This window comes from Ahaetulla prasina, chromosome 2, assembly GCF_028640845.1.
Source record: "Ahaetulla prasina isolate Xishuangbanna chromosome 2, ASM2864084v1, whole genome shotgun sequence".
Classification (NCBI taxonomy): Eukaryota; Metazoa; Chordata; class Lepidosauria; order Squamata; family Colubridae; genus Ahaetulla; species Ahaetulla prasina.
The window spans coordinates 165,391,502-165,407,137 of NC_080540.1; the positions used below are offsets into that span (position 1 = coordinate 165,391,502).

The following is a 15,636-nucleotide window of genomic DNA, read 5'->3' on the forward strand; positions in this document are numbered from 1 at the left end:
TAACATTTCCTGCTCATTGAGTGCAAAGGCCTTGTATCAGCTGAAAACTGAGCAGCTGTTTGAGGCCTGCTTCAAAGGAACAGCCTACAAAATAAAACTTTGATTCTCTTCTTTCAACAGAAAGGGAGCAAAAATGCTCATATATGCTCGATTGCTCAGGAAAAAACAATCTAAAGCCGCCAACCCCTGCATATGTAAATGCGGAGAAAAATCTCACAAGGCAAATTGTTATTCACATGCCTGCATTAAGTTGGCATGATTTACATCTTGGAGGAACCTTGTTGTTTTTGATGCACCACTCACTAATACGAATGGCTGCCAGCATGCCATTGCTTTTCAGAACACAACTTATGCCGCATCCCAAGGGTCCCCATTTAGCATAGTAGACACACAGCAATTTCAAACGTCCCAGAAGGCCCTATCAGCAAGTCAGTGTCTGTGAGTTAGTTAATTAACATTTTCCTTTCAGAATGTCCTCTGAAACACTACTGAGAATTGCTATAGGTGCCCATTACAATTAAGCGCTTCAGAGTCAAAGAAAAAAACATGCCTCAGATTATGGAGGAAGGGGAATGGAAGGAGAGTTATATCACATAGTACATGCTGTCAAATCCTTAAAAACAAACATACAGTAAAACATAATTTTGGGGGGAAAAATGCCACAACTTTAAGTTACTGCTAATAGGTGAGGTCATTTAATCCAAATTATTCTTTTCCCTTTCAAAGTGAAGTACTACATAGCCCTAATATTTATGGCAAATAGCTGTATTAAATAAATCCTATCAGTCAGGTATTTTACCAAATGATTCAGGATCACAATGACAAAAATTAAAAATCCTCCAAACATTCTTATCTCTTCATGCAACCGGTTTAATAATCAGTAACCACAGTAAACTTCACAGCCTGTCTATTAAATGGCACCTGTTACCAGAAGCATCTCTCTCTACAATGCCATTAGGAATAAAATATTAGGATCACTATAGCATTAGAAAAACCAATTCATGTAATAATCAGATGCTTGTTAAAATAAAATATCAAAGAAGAGCACCCAATTCTTCCACAATTCTCTTTGATGCTGTTGGGGGACTACTTTAGCAGACATATCGCCTTTCACCAATTATGAAAATATCTGAAAAACACCTGTGTTGTAAACAAAAGATCCACACTCGTTGCTTATCGACATAAGAATGTAATCTAAACATTACTAGGGCAGTTTGGCAAATGCAGAATGTCTAAACAGCAGGTAGGAAGCACTGCAGCAAAATATGATGGACATAATAATAGTGGAAGAGGGACTCAAGATAATAAAAGATTTAAAGCATACAGCAAGCAAATTAAAACAAGTTTGCGAGGATGGGAGTTTCTAAGTCCTTGGCTGGATTTCTGGATACTTGGTTTCCCAAGAAACATTAGCCTTCAAACAGCAGCAGATTGACATTTACAAATGCACTTAACTGACAAAACTGGATTGAAAAGTTGCCTACTTCCATGATTCTTAATTAAAGTATTGCAGAGAAGATGCCAACAGCTAAGTTGCAGCAAGTTCAGGAAAACATCTGTGCCAGCACAGCAGAAAGAGTCACATGTTTCATTCAAAATTTACTGGCCACTTGATTTTTTTTTTAATAAATATTCTTCCTTCCCAAAAATCCCAAAACCGAACTGACCCTCTAATTCCAGCCACCTGAAGTTCTTTAGTTTATCTTACCTCAATCAAGTATTTCCAAATGGTCTGAAAATAACACCCCAAATATCCATGGCCAATGGTCATGGATGATGGGAGCTGCAGCTTAGGTTGCAGATGGCCACCTTACTAATATGTAACAGTAAAGCAGAATGGGCAGTATTTGTGTGTGTGAGCACCCCCCTTTTACTGTCGAAAAGTAGGCAACTTTTCAATCCAGTTTTGTCAGTTAAGTGCATTTGTAAATGTCAATCTGCTGCTGTCTGAAGGCTAATGTTTCTTGGGAAACGAAGTATCTTTCCTCTCTCCCAAGCAGTAAGCCAGATAGAACAGTATTGTTCAGCAAAACTCTGAATTTGCTAAGGGCATTTGAAACAAGGCTGACCAGTATGGGTAGCCAAGAGTGGTAGGTGGCCCCACCTGGATGTAAAGTAAGAAATGACGATTACAAACATTAAAAGCTCTATGCCTTCTCCTAGAGTAAGACAGCAAATCAAGAAGCAAGCTAGTATAGAAACCACTTGGCTTCAACAGATTTAAGGCAAGTCTTTTCTAAATTACAAAGGAAATCAATGGCAATAGTGCTCAAGCTACCTCTAGTAATAAATCTTTGATTTTTCGTGGGTTATGTATAACACAGATGGTGCAATTCTCAGGTATGATGATGCAACTCTTGCCGGTGTAATAAACATAAACCCATTGTGACACATTGCTTAAGTAAGCAACTATTTCCCATAAGGGCAAGGTTACATACTATAAAAAGTAAAGAGAGCACCGAAAGGGTTGATAAGGGCCTGAAATGGCCACCGATAGCACCTGACAACGCTCAGTAGGTATAAGAATGGCTTAAAAAGTCTAAAAAACAAAGCATTAACAAGATTCTGGCAGCTTCTGCAGGTACTGGAGCAAAAAATGTACAAACATACCCACACCAAGGGGAAGGCACCATCATATTAAAACAGGACTGTATTTTAAAACTTCCTCTATTAACAATTCTAAATAAGCCCATTAAGTGGTTTATTTAATTGTGTGATGTCACCATGGGTGGGGAGTTACTTTTTTTTATTTTGTTTCTATATTTTGTTTTTATTGTTTGTAAGCCTCCTATAGTCTCTTTTTTAGGCAGCTATATAAATTTTCTAAATAAATACAAATAAAACTGCATTACCGTACTAATATTCCCTATTTGGGCTAAATATAGATAATTCAGACAACAACTCAAGAGTAGCTTGCTGTTCACCATTAATATTAAGCAAAGATAAAACTATTTTTAAATGTTATTAAGAAATAATTGTGCTTTGAAAGTTACCAAATAAGATAGTGTCTTTAGGTTAGGCGCTTCTCTTCAACACTTTGCTACACTCCTTAAATTGTTTATTCACTATGTATCTTAGACATTGCTTTAAACTCAAAAATGTCTAATCCAATGCATTGTTTTAATTCTCTTTAAAACACAGATCATGATTTGAGTTAGACAGTTCCATTTACATGGATATGGTTTGGACAAACATTGAATTTTTAAAAGAAAAATTTGCATTCCGATTTAATCTACTGTAAATCCAAGGATATTGAATGTCCAGACATTATACTCCTTGTATACACATTGCAGCATTAAATATTTGCTAAAAGCGTTTTAATAAATTCTTTCATGGTTTTAACTTAATATTTTTTTCTAATCCAACAATGAACCAAATACTAAAAAGCATGGTGTAAAGACCTGTTTGGAATAAATTTGTTCCAGCAATTGTTTCTCTCCCCATTGCAATATGGGAGGCTGTTAAGAATATTGTACATAGGAATTACTTGTATCTCCCCTATCCTGTAAGTGGCCCAGTGGGAATTTTATTTATTGTGAGAAAATAAATTGCAGGTACACCAGCCATGTCATTATCATTTCTGGAACATATTATTGGATAGACTCTGTCTCTATAAATAACTAGCCATATATTACAGATGCAACAGTTTTCAGAAGCACTTATTTACCAATGTATCAAAGTGTCTATATTTTTAGGAAACTCTGTAAATTGCATTATATCCTGCAGTATTTTTACAAGGTGGTGTGTGATTCTAACATTGGAAATAACCCACTTCAGCCTTATTTCAGCCCCAATTACTTTATCTGTGACTGTGACACAACTATGAATATGAAAGTTGGTCTTTAGAGAAGATAGAAAGAATATTGATTTAAAAAAAAAACTTTGGTGTTGGAGAAGCCTCCTGGATACTGTAAACAGCTAAGACAACAACAGATCTCACCTGAGGCACAAATGATACGCAAATTATCCTACTTTGGGTACATTGTGGAAAAAGCTAGGAAAAATGAAAAGAAAGAGGATGATAGGCAGCAATGCAGATGGACTCAGTTACAATGGCAATGATTGCACCATTGAGAGACTTGCAAGCATAGGTTAGAGACAGATTGTCATCTTTATTTCTCATCTCTCTATGTGATCGGTTGGGTGTCAAAAATGACTTGATGGCACAAAAACCAATCCATTCAACCAGGTTTAAATTTGAGAGGCTTTCTGTATGTAAAGCATATCCTGAACAACCCATGCTAAGAAATGGACTAGGACTAAGACTAGGACTTAGAATTAGAATTAGGAATTAGAATAGAATATTTTATTGGCCAAATGTGATTGAATACACAAGGAATTTGTCTTGGTGCATACGCTCTCAGTGTATCAAGAAAATCAAGAATTTAAAATAATTAAATACCCCGTAAATCCTGGTTTGAGGAGAGACTTTTACAAAGGCAACAGGGATGTGTGTGTTGCAATAGCATATTTCAGAGAAGGAACTACAAATTGCTAACCAATGACACCATCACCTAAAATTTCACAATTTTCCTTCTGAATAGAATAGAATAGAAATTTATTGGCCAAGTGTGACTGGACACACAAGGAATTTGTCTTGGTGCATATGCTCTCAGTGTACATAAAAGAAAAGATACCTTCATCAAGGTACAACACTTACAACACTTAATGCTAGTCATAGGGTACAAATTTAATACTTAATGATCCAACACTTAATGACAGTCATAGGCTACAAATAAGCAATCAGGAAACAATAAATATCAGTATAAATCGAAAATAATTTTCCTTGTTTGGCACGGATTGCAATGCTCTGGACACAATTAACCATTCCAGGTTTCTCCCCCTCTTCATTCCTACATACAAACATTTCCTGATCTTGGAGAGGGGGGAAAAAACAAAAACCCCAGAGGCACAAATTTGCCTTCTGAATAAAAGGGGGCAGGTTGGGTCCTTTCGAGCCAGCTGCTTACAAACCCTCGTTTTCCCTTCAGCAAAAGGTTAGGGTGTCCGTGAATCACGGAGGATCCGGCGGCACAAGGGCCGAAGCCACAACAGGCGCGTCACAAGGCGCTTCTCTGGGTCCCGCTTAACGACCGCTTCGGATACCTGACATTCCGCCGGGTTTCCGCTTTCCAACCACCCCAATTCGGCCCCGAATCGCTTTACCTGCCCGGCCATCACAGGCTCCGCGCCGATCTCGATGCCGTATTTCAGCTCGCTGAGCTCATGCAGGTTCAAGGTGCCAAAGGACTCGCCCTGCCGCAGCACCGAAAACGCCGCAAAGAGCCCCAAAAGGCCGCAGGGGGCCGACAACCGAGGCACCGCTACCGCCATCTTGCTCTCACGGCTCCGTCCTGTTATTGACCTGACTGACGGTGGCTTCGGTGACTCCTTCCGCCCGTTCTTTGGAACGCCATCCATCAATTCCTACGGTTCTGGGACGTGTCAGTTATCCCATTGAGGGTTTCCTATTGGTTGTAGTAAAGGAAGTGACTACGACAGGGCGGGTCTTGGGGGGAAAAAAACTTTAAAAACTGGATTGGGTCGATCCCCCAACCAATCACGACGGCGAGCGCCAGTACACGCGGCGGTTGAAAGCATCTGTTCGGTAACAATTGGCCAAAGTCAAGTCCATCGGAGCAACCAATCCGGACGACGAGCGCTAGCAGACAAGCGCGTGCTGCTATTTTATTTGAAAAATCCTGAATTTTAATATTTGCGTTCTAATCTATGCGACTTCTTCTGTAAGAATCGCGTCCACGAATATATTTATGCGTTGAAATTATTCGGAAAATCCCATCGCACAGCGTAGGGCAAGAATACCGGCTAGGAATTAATCTGCATCATTTAAATTTGAACAAAAACTAATGTGCTAGTGACAGCTAGTGCCGTCAGTTGTCATTTTACTGAAAGGACGTCTTGTGCGGTGTTGTGGTGTAGCAATTGTTTTATATCACAGCTGTACTAAATTATTACTCAAGTATTCATCCCTACTTACCAGATAACAATCATAGTGAAATTGGACATGCCTGCCAGCTACGTAAATACGAGCACGGCTATGCAAATACATTCTATAGGTTTCTATGGGACTAAATATGCTTCAGAAGAACTTGCATTTTGTAATTGCTCTGCTTTGAACAAAAAGAAAAAAGAAAAAAAAACTTCAGGGGAGTTTACCCGTTACTGTATTCTATATGTAACAGTTCCACTATTTTTCCCATCTCTTTTTATGGGCGTGCGGTTCCCTCATAAGGAATGAAATATGAATGGGAGCTGTGGTAGTCAGCAAATGGAAGCGCACTTTAACAAGTAACATATCTTTTGACCAAGTTTAATTCCTGGTACCCACGTGACCCTGTGACTGAATTCTGACACTGGTAGGCACCACATTGAGGAAGACTGGTTGGAGTCTATTACTTGTCAGATCTCAGTGTCTGGCATAATTACTCAGCTCAGAGTCCCACTATATTGCTTCAATATACCCTTACAATGGTTTTTGTAGAAGAGTGCCCCAATGAGTTTAATGAAGTTTACTCACAAACAAGTGTGCATACAGTTTTATCCATGGCTGACATTAATTTTTGGTATAGAAATAGAGTAAGGAGTCTCAAGAAAATTCTGGATTGCGCAGAGATGGATAAATTAACAAAAGAAATAAAAGAAAAGGAAATAGAAGAGACAGAATACTATCAAGTATGGACCAAGTGGTACGATTGGTTAGAGAATAAGAAAAGTAAATATGAATAAATGATGGAGAAGAGAAGGTGACAAATGTATAAATTATTGTAAATGAATAAAACTAGATATAAAGGGACGATAAAGATAAAGATAATAAAAGAAGGGAATATATAAAGCAGAAGGTATGTGGAACGAAACTGACATGTAAAAAGAAAATACGTATTATGTGTCTGTGTTATGTATGTTTCTGTTGTTGTAAAATCAATAAAAAACTTTTATAAGAGAACGAGTCTACGGATAATATATTAGTGAATCTACAGATACACTGTTAGTAGTATTATCTGTATTTTAAACCTAGTCAGGATGACTTTGAAGGAAGCAAAATTAAAATTAGATGCTTTCAGGATCAGAATTCAGGGCTTCTTGAATAACTACTGAATAAGCTAAATTCTCTCTTTAAAATTAAGCAGAATTTCATAGTCTAAAATTTAACAAATTTAACAAATTTGCATATGGGAGTTAATTCAGAATTCAAGCTAGGTTTATTTATATAAAATAACAATCTTTATTACATCAGTTTTCACTTGTTCCCTGGCACCGAAGATACATTTCCAGCAGTACTAGATTTAACTTTTGTTTTTTATTGTTAATGACTGATAGATTTTTCTAAATAATGCATTTTATTTATGCATGATTTAATTATTGTAAGAACCAATAATAGCAGATGCAAAAAACCAACAACAAAATAAGACACTAACATAGTAGGAAAGACTGGAAGTTGAATCATTGCAACTGGATTTCTTTTCTTTGAAATACAAGTAGTCCTCAACTTACAACAGTTTATTTAGTGACTATTCAAAGTTATAACAATACTGAAAAAAGTGACTTTTGGCTGTTTTTCACACTTATGACCATTGCAGTATCCCCATGATCACATGATCAAAATCCAGATGCTTGGCAACTGGTTCATATTTATGATGGTTGCAGTGTCCTGGGGTCATGTAAATAGCTTTTGTTCGACCACGGAGGCACAGTGGTTAGAATGCAATACTGCAGGCTACTTCTGCTGACTGCCGGCTGCCAGCAGTTCAGCAGTTTATTTATTTATTTATTTATTTATTATTTAAATTTGTATACCGCCCTTCTCCCGAAGGACTCAGGGCGGTTCACAGCCAAGTAAAAATACATAATACACTATAAATACAATTAAAATACAATTAAAAAAACTTATTAAATTGGCCAGAATTAAAATTTAGAAATAAAACCCATTAAAAACCCATAAACTTAAAAAACTAACCCAGTCCAGCGCAGGTGAATAAGTGAGTTTTAAGCTCGCGGCGAAAGTTCCCACCAGCTCAAGATTGACTCAGCCTTTCACCCTTCCAAAGCCAGTAAAATGAGGACCAGTGGTGGGTTGCTCCCGGTTCAATCCAGTTCTTGTGAACCAGTAGTATTCCACCCACCTGTTGTGTCTTGCCCGCCCTCAGAGCAGCCGGGGCCTTCTTACCTGCTCCCCAACACTGAGGAATGTATGCCTTCCGGCCCAAGTCCTGGCTCCATGCCCCCACAAACTGCAGAAGAAGGAGCATCTCCCTGCCCCAGCCCTGACTCCATGCCCAGGCAAACGGAGCAGCTAGACCCCTCCCCCTCCTCCACAGCAGGTGAGCCTGAGGAGGGTTTACTCCCAAGAACAGCTGATTGGAGTGACCCTCGCATCAGAAGATTGGAGAGGCGGAGGCAACAGAGGAAGGAGGCAGGCCTTAATGAGTGCTGAGTCATGGAGCCACACCCCATGGCCTATATAAAGGAGCTACTTTCTGGCAGTCTCTGAGTCAGGCAAAAGTCGAACTTATCTTGCTGAAGTCACTTACTGGTCTCCTGCCTGCTCTGAGGACTTTGCTAGGACTTTGGGCAGAGCTGCAGAGGCAAGCCTGATTCGGATTTCCCGGACCCAGCCGTCAGCGGAGGAGTGGGACACGACACCACCTGCCCGGACGTTAACATTGATGATCTGAGCATGCACAGAAGCGCATGTACGCTCCCATTGCGAACCGGTAGTAAAGGTAAGTAGAACTCACCCCTGATGAGGACCCCGATTGTTGGGGGCAATATGCTGACTCTGTAAACCACTTAAAGAGAGCTGTAAACCACTGTGAAGCAGTATGTAAGTCTATGTGCTATTGCTATTTTGTGACTTTCTGACGAGCGAAGTCAATGAAGAAGCCAGATTTGCTTAACATCCATGTTACTAACTTAACAACTGCAATTATTTAGTTAACAACTGTGGCTAGAAAGGTCATAAAGTGGGGCAAAACACACTTATCAGATGTCTCATTTAATTTTGGGCTCAGTTATGGTTGTAGGTCGAGGATTACCGGTATTTTGCTGTTTTTCGAAGTAGCTTCTTTGAAATGTTTCAAACAAACAAACTAAAAAAAAAGAAAGAAATCCAGTTGCCATGACTCAGCTTCTAGACAATTCTATCTGGATGACTGAGAATCTTCATCGACATATAGCAGGAAAGAAAAAGGAAAGAAAAACCTAGAAATTGACTAAGAGAGTTGTAAATAAATAAATAAACCTGGGTACATTTAGAGTATTAAGCCTTGAACTTTCTTATAGCAATCACACTCAAACAATATTTGACCAACTTCCTGGATATTTCTACAGACTGAACTGGAGGCAAGAATAAAGCATTCTGTCTAGTGGTTAATCAGGAAAAAAATTATGGATAAAAAGGAGGACCAGCTTCCTGGAGGGTGTGGTGAACAGAATAATTGTACAGATATGATTGTACAATTGCACTGAACAATTGTACAATGGCACAGATATAAAAGAATAGGAACTACTGCACAGATTTATAAGAATAGTCCTTATTCTTATCTACCTACTTGTTTCTAAAAAGGTAAAGGTAAAGGTTCCCCTCGCACATATGTGCTAATCGTTGCCGACTCTAGGGGGTGGTGCTCATCTCCGTTTCAAAGCCGAAGAGCCAGCGCTGTCCGAAGACGTCATGTGGCCAGCATGACTCAACGCCAAAGGCGCACGGAACGCTGTTACCTTCCCACCAAAGGTGATCCCTATTTTTTCTACTTGCATTTTTACGTGCTTTCGAAACTGCTAGGTTGGCAGAACTTGGGACAAGTAACAGGAGCTCACCCCATTACACGGCAGCACTAGGGATTCGAACCGCTGAGCTGCCGACCTTTCAATCGACAAGCTCAACGTCCTAGCCCCTGAGCCACCGCATCCCTACCTGTTTCTAGTGCTTGTTAAATTTAAAAAAAAAATGAAGACAGCCAGTTTGGAAATTAGCCAGCCAGCCAAAAGGGATCGCTCTGTGGTCAGAGATCCTACTGAGTTTGTAAGTTTTGGGTTATGAACCAAGTTGATAGCCTCAGAAACAAAGAACCCCTTTGTTTAGGAAATGGGAAAATCTCAGATAGAGGGAGGAAGTCTCTGATATTCTAAAGAGATTTTCTTCATTTGAATAGGCTGGTGCCCTTTGCAATCTTGCTAATTTCAACCCTGGTCTTAAATCTCTTTAAGTGTAATTTCTGATCTTTTAACTTGCCTGAAAAATTGGGTGAAGAGGACTGGGAGAAGATTGAATTGCTGAACACTGAATGGTGGGGAACGGAGGGTTTGATTATCTTCCTACAATAGGTAGCCAGATCTTGGTCCAGTCCATGTGTCAAACCTAGGAAGGACACAAGGACAAACCACTTCTAAAATCTTGCCAAGAAAACTGTAGAGATCTATCCAGGCAGTTGCCAAGAGTCAAAACTGACTCCAAACCGCACACACACACACACACACACACACAAATCAAATCAAACTAAATTAAACTACAGGTTCCCTATTGCCTATTAGCATTCTCCTTAGTGTCTGCCATGTTACCCACCTTATCTAATTAACTTTGAAATTTGTTTTAAGCTTTTAAAAAATGAACAGGAAGTCAACATATTGCAAAATGAGGGGGCCACCTTCCTGCCTTTGAGCAAATCAGTTAATTTGGTGGTGAATGAGAACGAGGTCTTAGAACAGTGATGGCTAACCTTTTTTTCCTTGGGTGCCAAAAGCACACGTGCCCACACCCATAATGCAATGCCACTCCCACATGCCCCGCCCCCCTGCATGTGTGCGCAACCCCCACATGTGCACACAACCCCCTCCCCCCATGCATGCGCAACCCCCCCCTTTTGGCCCCACATCCCAAAACAATGGCTGGCGGGAGAAGCCTCCAAAACGGCTGGGGAGCAGGAAAGGCCGTGCCTCCCAAAACGGCTGATGGGGGGGGAAGCCTCCAAAACAGCTGGGAGTGAGGAGGGAAGCCTTTGCCTCCCAAAACAGCGGGGGGTGGGGAAAGCCTCACCTCCCAAAACAGCGCTGGGAGGGGAATCTCCAGAGATCTGGGAAAGCACAGGCAGCAGAAAGTGAGGAGAAAGGTAGGTTCCCCCCATGTGTCTCCCACTTGCAGGGCAGACCCGAAAATCAGCTGATGTCGTGTCCCACTCCTCCGCTGACGGCCGGGTCAGGGAAATCCGAATCAGGCGTGCCTCTGCAGCTCTGCCAAAGTCCTAGCAAAGTCCTCAGGGCAGGCAGGAGACCAGAAGGTGACTTCAGCAAGATATGTTTAGACTTTGCCTGACTCAGAGAATGCCAGAAAGCAGATCCTTTATATAGGCCATGGGGTGTGGCTCCATGACTCAGCACTTATCTAGGCCTGCCCCTCCCTTCCTTCTGTTGCCTCTGTCTATCAAGTCTTCTGACGCGAGGGTCACTCCAGTCTGCAGCTGTTGGCAATTGACCTCCCTCAGGCTCACATGCTGTGGAGGAGGGGGAGGGGTCTAGTTGCTCCGTTTGCCTGGGCATGGAGCCAGAGCTGGGGGCTGGAGATACTTCCTCCTCTTCAGCCTGTCTGGGCATGGAGCCAGGGCTGGGGCCGGGAGGCATACTAGGACATTCCTCCATGTTCGGAAGCAGATAAGAAGGCCCCGGCTGTGGTGAGATCGGACGAGACACAACAGCTGGCCGGCGGGAAGCCTGAGTGCATGCGCAATGGAGCTGAGCTGGGCAATGGCTCACGTGCCCGCAGAGAGGGCTCCGCGTGCCACCTGTGGCGTGCGTGCCATAGATTCGCCATCATGCTCTTAGAAGATAATCAGATGGGCCTCCTGTAGACAGCAGAGGTTGCAGCAAACATCAGTGCTGTCAGAATGATATAAATTATCATGCAACAGCAGTTATTACTTATTTCTCAATATATGACGCAGGGATGTAAATCACAGTATTTGCATGATGGTATCATCACACACATGTTGTAATTTGCCCTCCTCCTCACTTTGGTCTTCCAGAAAACACCCACACCTCCAGCTATCAAGATCATCTTTTCAGCCTGGTGTTGGAGAAAAATCTTTTAGAGGAAACTCCAGAAACCACAAACAAAACTGATTTGTTGCATAATAGCTTTTTGATCCACAGTGGTGAGAAGAGCTTTCTGTTTAAAAATACTTGAATCCAGGGGTGAAATCCTCCTGGTTCGGACCGGATCGCTGATCCAGTAGCGATGGCACCGGATGGTTTGGAGAACCGGTAGCAAAAGTCCCTGCCCCACCCCCCACATGCCCAGCTGAGCTGGGGGATCATCAGAGGGGTTTTTTTTACTTTAAAAAGCATTTTTTCTTCAGCCAAAAAATGCTTTTAAAGGTTAAAAAAAAAAGCCTCTGATGATCGTGCGGCTCAGCTGGTATCGTCAGAACCCTTTAAAAGCATTTTTTTACAATCTCTTCAGCCGAAGAGGCTGTTAAAAAAATGCTTTTAAAAGGTTCTGGCAATCAGGCAACTCAGCTGGGATCGCCAGAACCCTTTAAAAGCATTTTTTCTTCAGCCAAAGAGGTTGTATAAAAAATGCTTTTAAAAGTAAAAAAAAAAAGTTGGCCACGCCCATCCAGTCACATTACCACCACCACCAAGCCACACCCACAGAACCGGTAGTAACAAATTTTACATTTCACCCCTGCTTGAATCCAACTTTTCAAGGATTTCCTCATTCTGTGTTGCATAATTTGAAAAGATCCTCAGAGTTGAACTGGGTTCAAAATGAGTGGAAAATCTTTAGGTGATAATCTTTGTTCTTAGATAAGAAAAAATGTATCCCGCCCCCCCCCCCCCCCCGCAAAAAATATATATTTTTTCTCAGAGGATTGTGGAAATGGGTATTAAACTTATCCTTTTAGAATTCTGCACAATGAAGTTCACAGTTACAGTTTTCTTCGTACATAAACCGACAGAGATTCAGACCAACTTGAGATATAATTTTTCCCTGCAAAGTTTTGTAAATGAAATCTTGATTGTTGTTAACATAACATAACATCAGAGTTGGAAGGGACCTTGGAGGCCTTCTAGTCCAACCCCCTGCCCAGGCAGGAAACCCTACACCATCTCAGTCAGATGGTTATCCAACATTTTCTTAAAAATTTCCAGTGTTGGAGCATTCACAACTTCTGAAGGCAAGTCGTTCCACTTATTAATTGTTCTAACTGTCAGGAAATTTCTCCTTAGTTCTAAGTTGCTTCTTTCCTTGATCAGTTTCCACCCATTGCTTCTTGTTCTACCCTCAGGTGCTCTGGAGAACAGCCCAACTCCCACTTCTCTGTGGCAGCCCCTGAGATATTGGAACACTGCTATCTTGTCTCCCTAGTCCTTCTTTTGTTAAACTAGACATACCCAGTTCCTGCAACCGTTCTTCATATGTTTTATCCTCCAGTCCCCTAATCATCTTTGTTGCTCTTCTCTGCACTCTTTCTAGAGTCTCAACATCTTTTTTACATCGTGGCGACCAAAACTGGATGCAATATTCCAAGTGTGGCCTTACCAAGGCATTATAAAGTGGTACTAGCACTTCACGTGATCTTGATTCTATCCCTCTGTTTATGCAGCCCAGAACTGTGTTGGCTTTTTTAACAGCTGCTGCACACTGCTGGCTCATATCTAGATGGTTATCCACTAGGACTCCAAGATCCCTCTCACAGGTACTACTATTGAGCAAGGTACCACATATACGGTACTGTATATGTTGTTGTATCATCATGGTGTTGCAATAAAAATCTGGTCTGGTTCCAAGCCGGAAGAAAGACATTGGAAATAAAATGGAGGCTGGCTGCAGGAAAGAAGGCCTCTGATTATTTGTTTTTTCCAGAAACTTCAGTGAAAGCAGCATGTTTCTGGGGTGGTTGACAAAATGGGGTTGAGACGCTTAAAGTAAATAAACTTTCAAAATTATTTCTAAAAGACATATGAACATAGACTTGCTATATTCGTGCTTAATATGACATTGATAAGAAGTTGCAAAGTGCAAGGAATTATTTTGTAATATAAAAATGTTTATATCCTTGAGTGTAATACTAAATTTCTATTGTATTATTATTGATTATTATTTGAGTATTTTAAAAAAGCTGGGAAAGAGAAAAAAAGACCAGCTGGGAAAATAGGTATTTCTCTCTCTAACTTTCCCCTTCTAGACTCTTGACCAATTTGCAGTGTTTATAAACATTTAAACTTCTTTTAAAATCATACCGTAATTTACCTTGCTGCATGATGTATTTTTTGTTCATGTATTTATTAAATTTATATGCCACCTAGCTCACTATCAAAGGGAGTCTGGGAAGCTTACAACGCAAAAACAAAAATATGGAAGCCGTTCTTGTTTAAATTTAGGTAAGCTTCTGTTGTGGATAGGTGCTCCAAATTTATTCCCAATCAGAAACTGGCTGGCTCGGATGAAAAATTAATAACCAAAATTTATAATTATTTACTAGAATTCGACAGAGCTGAAGATATAGTAAAAAGAGCTATGATAGCCTGGGCTAGAAATATTGGGCATAATATCGAATTAGAGTATTGGGAAACAATTTGGAACAAAAATTACAAACTAACCAGATCAGCAAAATACAAAGAAAATCAATATAAAATGTTTTACCGTTGGTATTTGGCACCTTCTAGATTGGCAACAATATATCCAGATTTAAACCCCAATTGTTGGAAATGTGGACAAAAGCAAGGTACCTTCTTTCATATCTGGTAGTTATGCTCCAAAATAAAAAAAATATTGGATGTAAATACATAGTTGGATACAGGAAGTAACAGGCTTCCAGATAGAATATACACCAGAACTGTTTCTTCTAGGAACGATAAAAACAAAATATGAAAAAATAACAACATATATTATTTTACATATGATAACGGCGGCAAGATTGGCATTTGTGCAATGTTGGAGAAGCTTAAATATACCCTCTGAAGAGTTAATAATTAGAAAAGTATTGGATTGCGCCGAGATGGATAAAATGATACTTGAACTGAAAGGACTGATGATTCAACTTTTTATGTAATATGGGAGAAATGGTATAATTGGGTCGAAAATAGAAAAAGGGGGAAATAACAGATAGTAGATTTATATCTGTTTATATATATTTATATAGAGTATAGGAGAACACTAATGGGATGATATATAAATGGTCACAGTCACGCACAAGACTTGAATAGAAATTGTTTAATTGTTAAAATTCAATTTTTATTTTTATTTTTAATTTGAATTTATATCCTGCCCTTCTCCGAAGACTCAGGGCGGCTTACATTGTGTTAAGCAATAGTCTTCATCCATTTGTATATTATATACAAAGTCAGCTTTTATTGCCCCCAACAATCTGGGTCCTCATTTTACCTACCTTAGGATGGAAGGCTGAGTCAACCTTGGGCCTGGTGGGACTTTAACTTGAAGTTATTGCAAGCAGCTGTGTTAATAACAGACAGACTTAGTCTGTTGAGCCACCAGAGGCCCAATTAAATAAATAAAACTCAAATTAAAAAAAAACAGAAACTGTCACTATTGTATCTTTCTTCCTATGATGGGCAACATTGTATTCTGGGATTATACCTAGTTATAATTTTTAACAAGTG

The 15,636-nt window shown here is 40.2% G+C and overlaps 1 protein-coding gene and 1 long non-coding RNA gene across 3 annotated transcripts in view; one reads left to right on the forward strand and one right to left on the reverse strand.

Moving 5' to 3' along the window:
- OS9 (OS9 endoplasmic reticulum lectin) overlaps positions 1 to 5,365 on the reverse strand; it is a 43,758-nt gene extending 38,393 nt beyond the window's left edge. For both annotated transcript variants that reach the window (XM_058169826.1, XM_058169825.1), the window contains exon 1: positions 5,167 to 5,365. In XM_058169826.1, the coding sequence (XP_058025809.1) occupies positions 5,167 to 5,334 (168 nt within the window). In that variant the 5' untranslated portion in view covers positions 5,335 to 5,365. The remainder of the gene's footprint in view (positions 1 to 5,166) is intronic.
- A 3,076-nt stretch (positions 5,366 to 8,441) lies between these two features.
- LOC131190795 (uncharacterized) lies at positions 8,442 to 12,136 on the forward strand. Its single transcript, XR_009153316.1, has 3 exons — positions 8,442 to 8,741; positions 9,584 to 9,751; positions 12,036 to 12,136. It is a non-coding gene; the product is annotated as an uncharacterized LOC131190795 (long non-coding RNA).
- Positions 12,137 to 15,636: the final 3,500 nt, after the last annotated feature.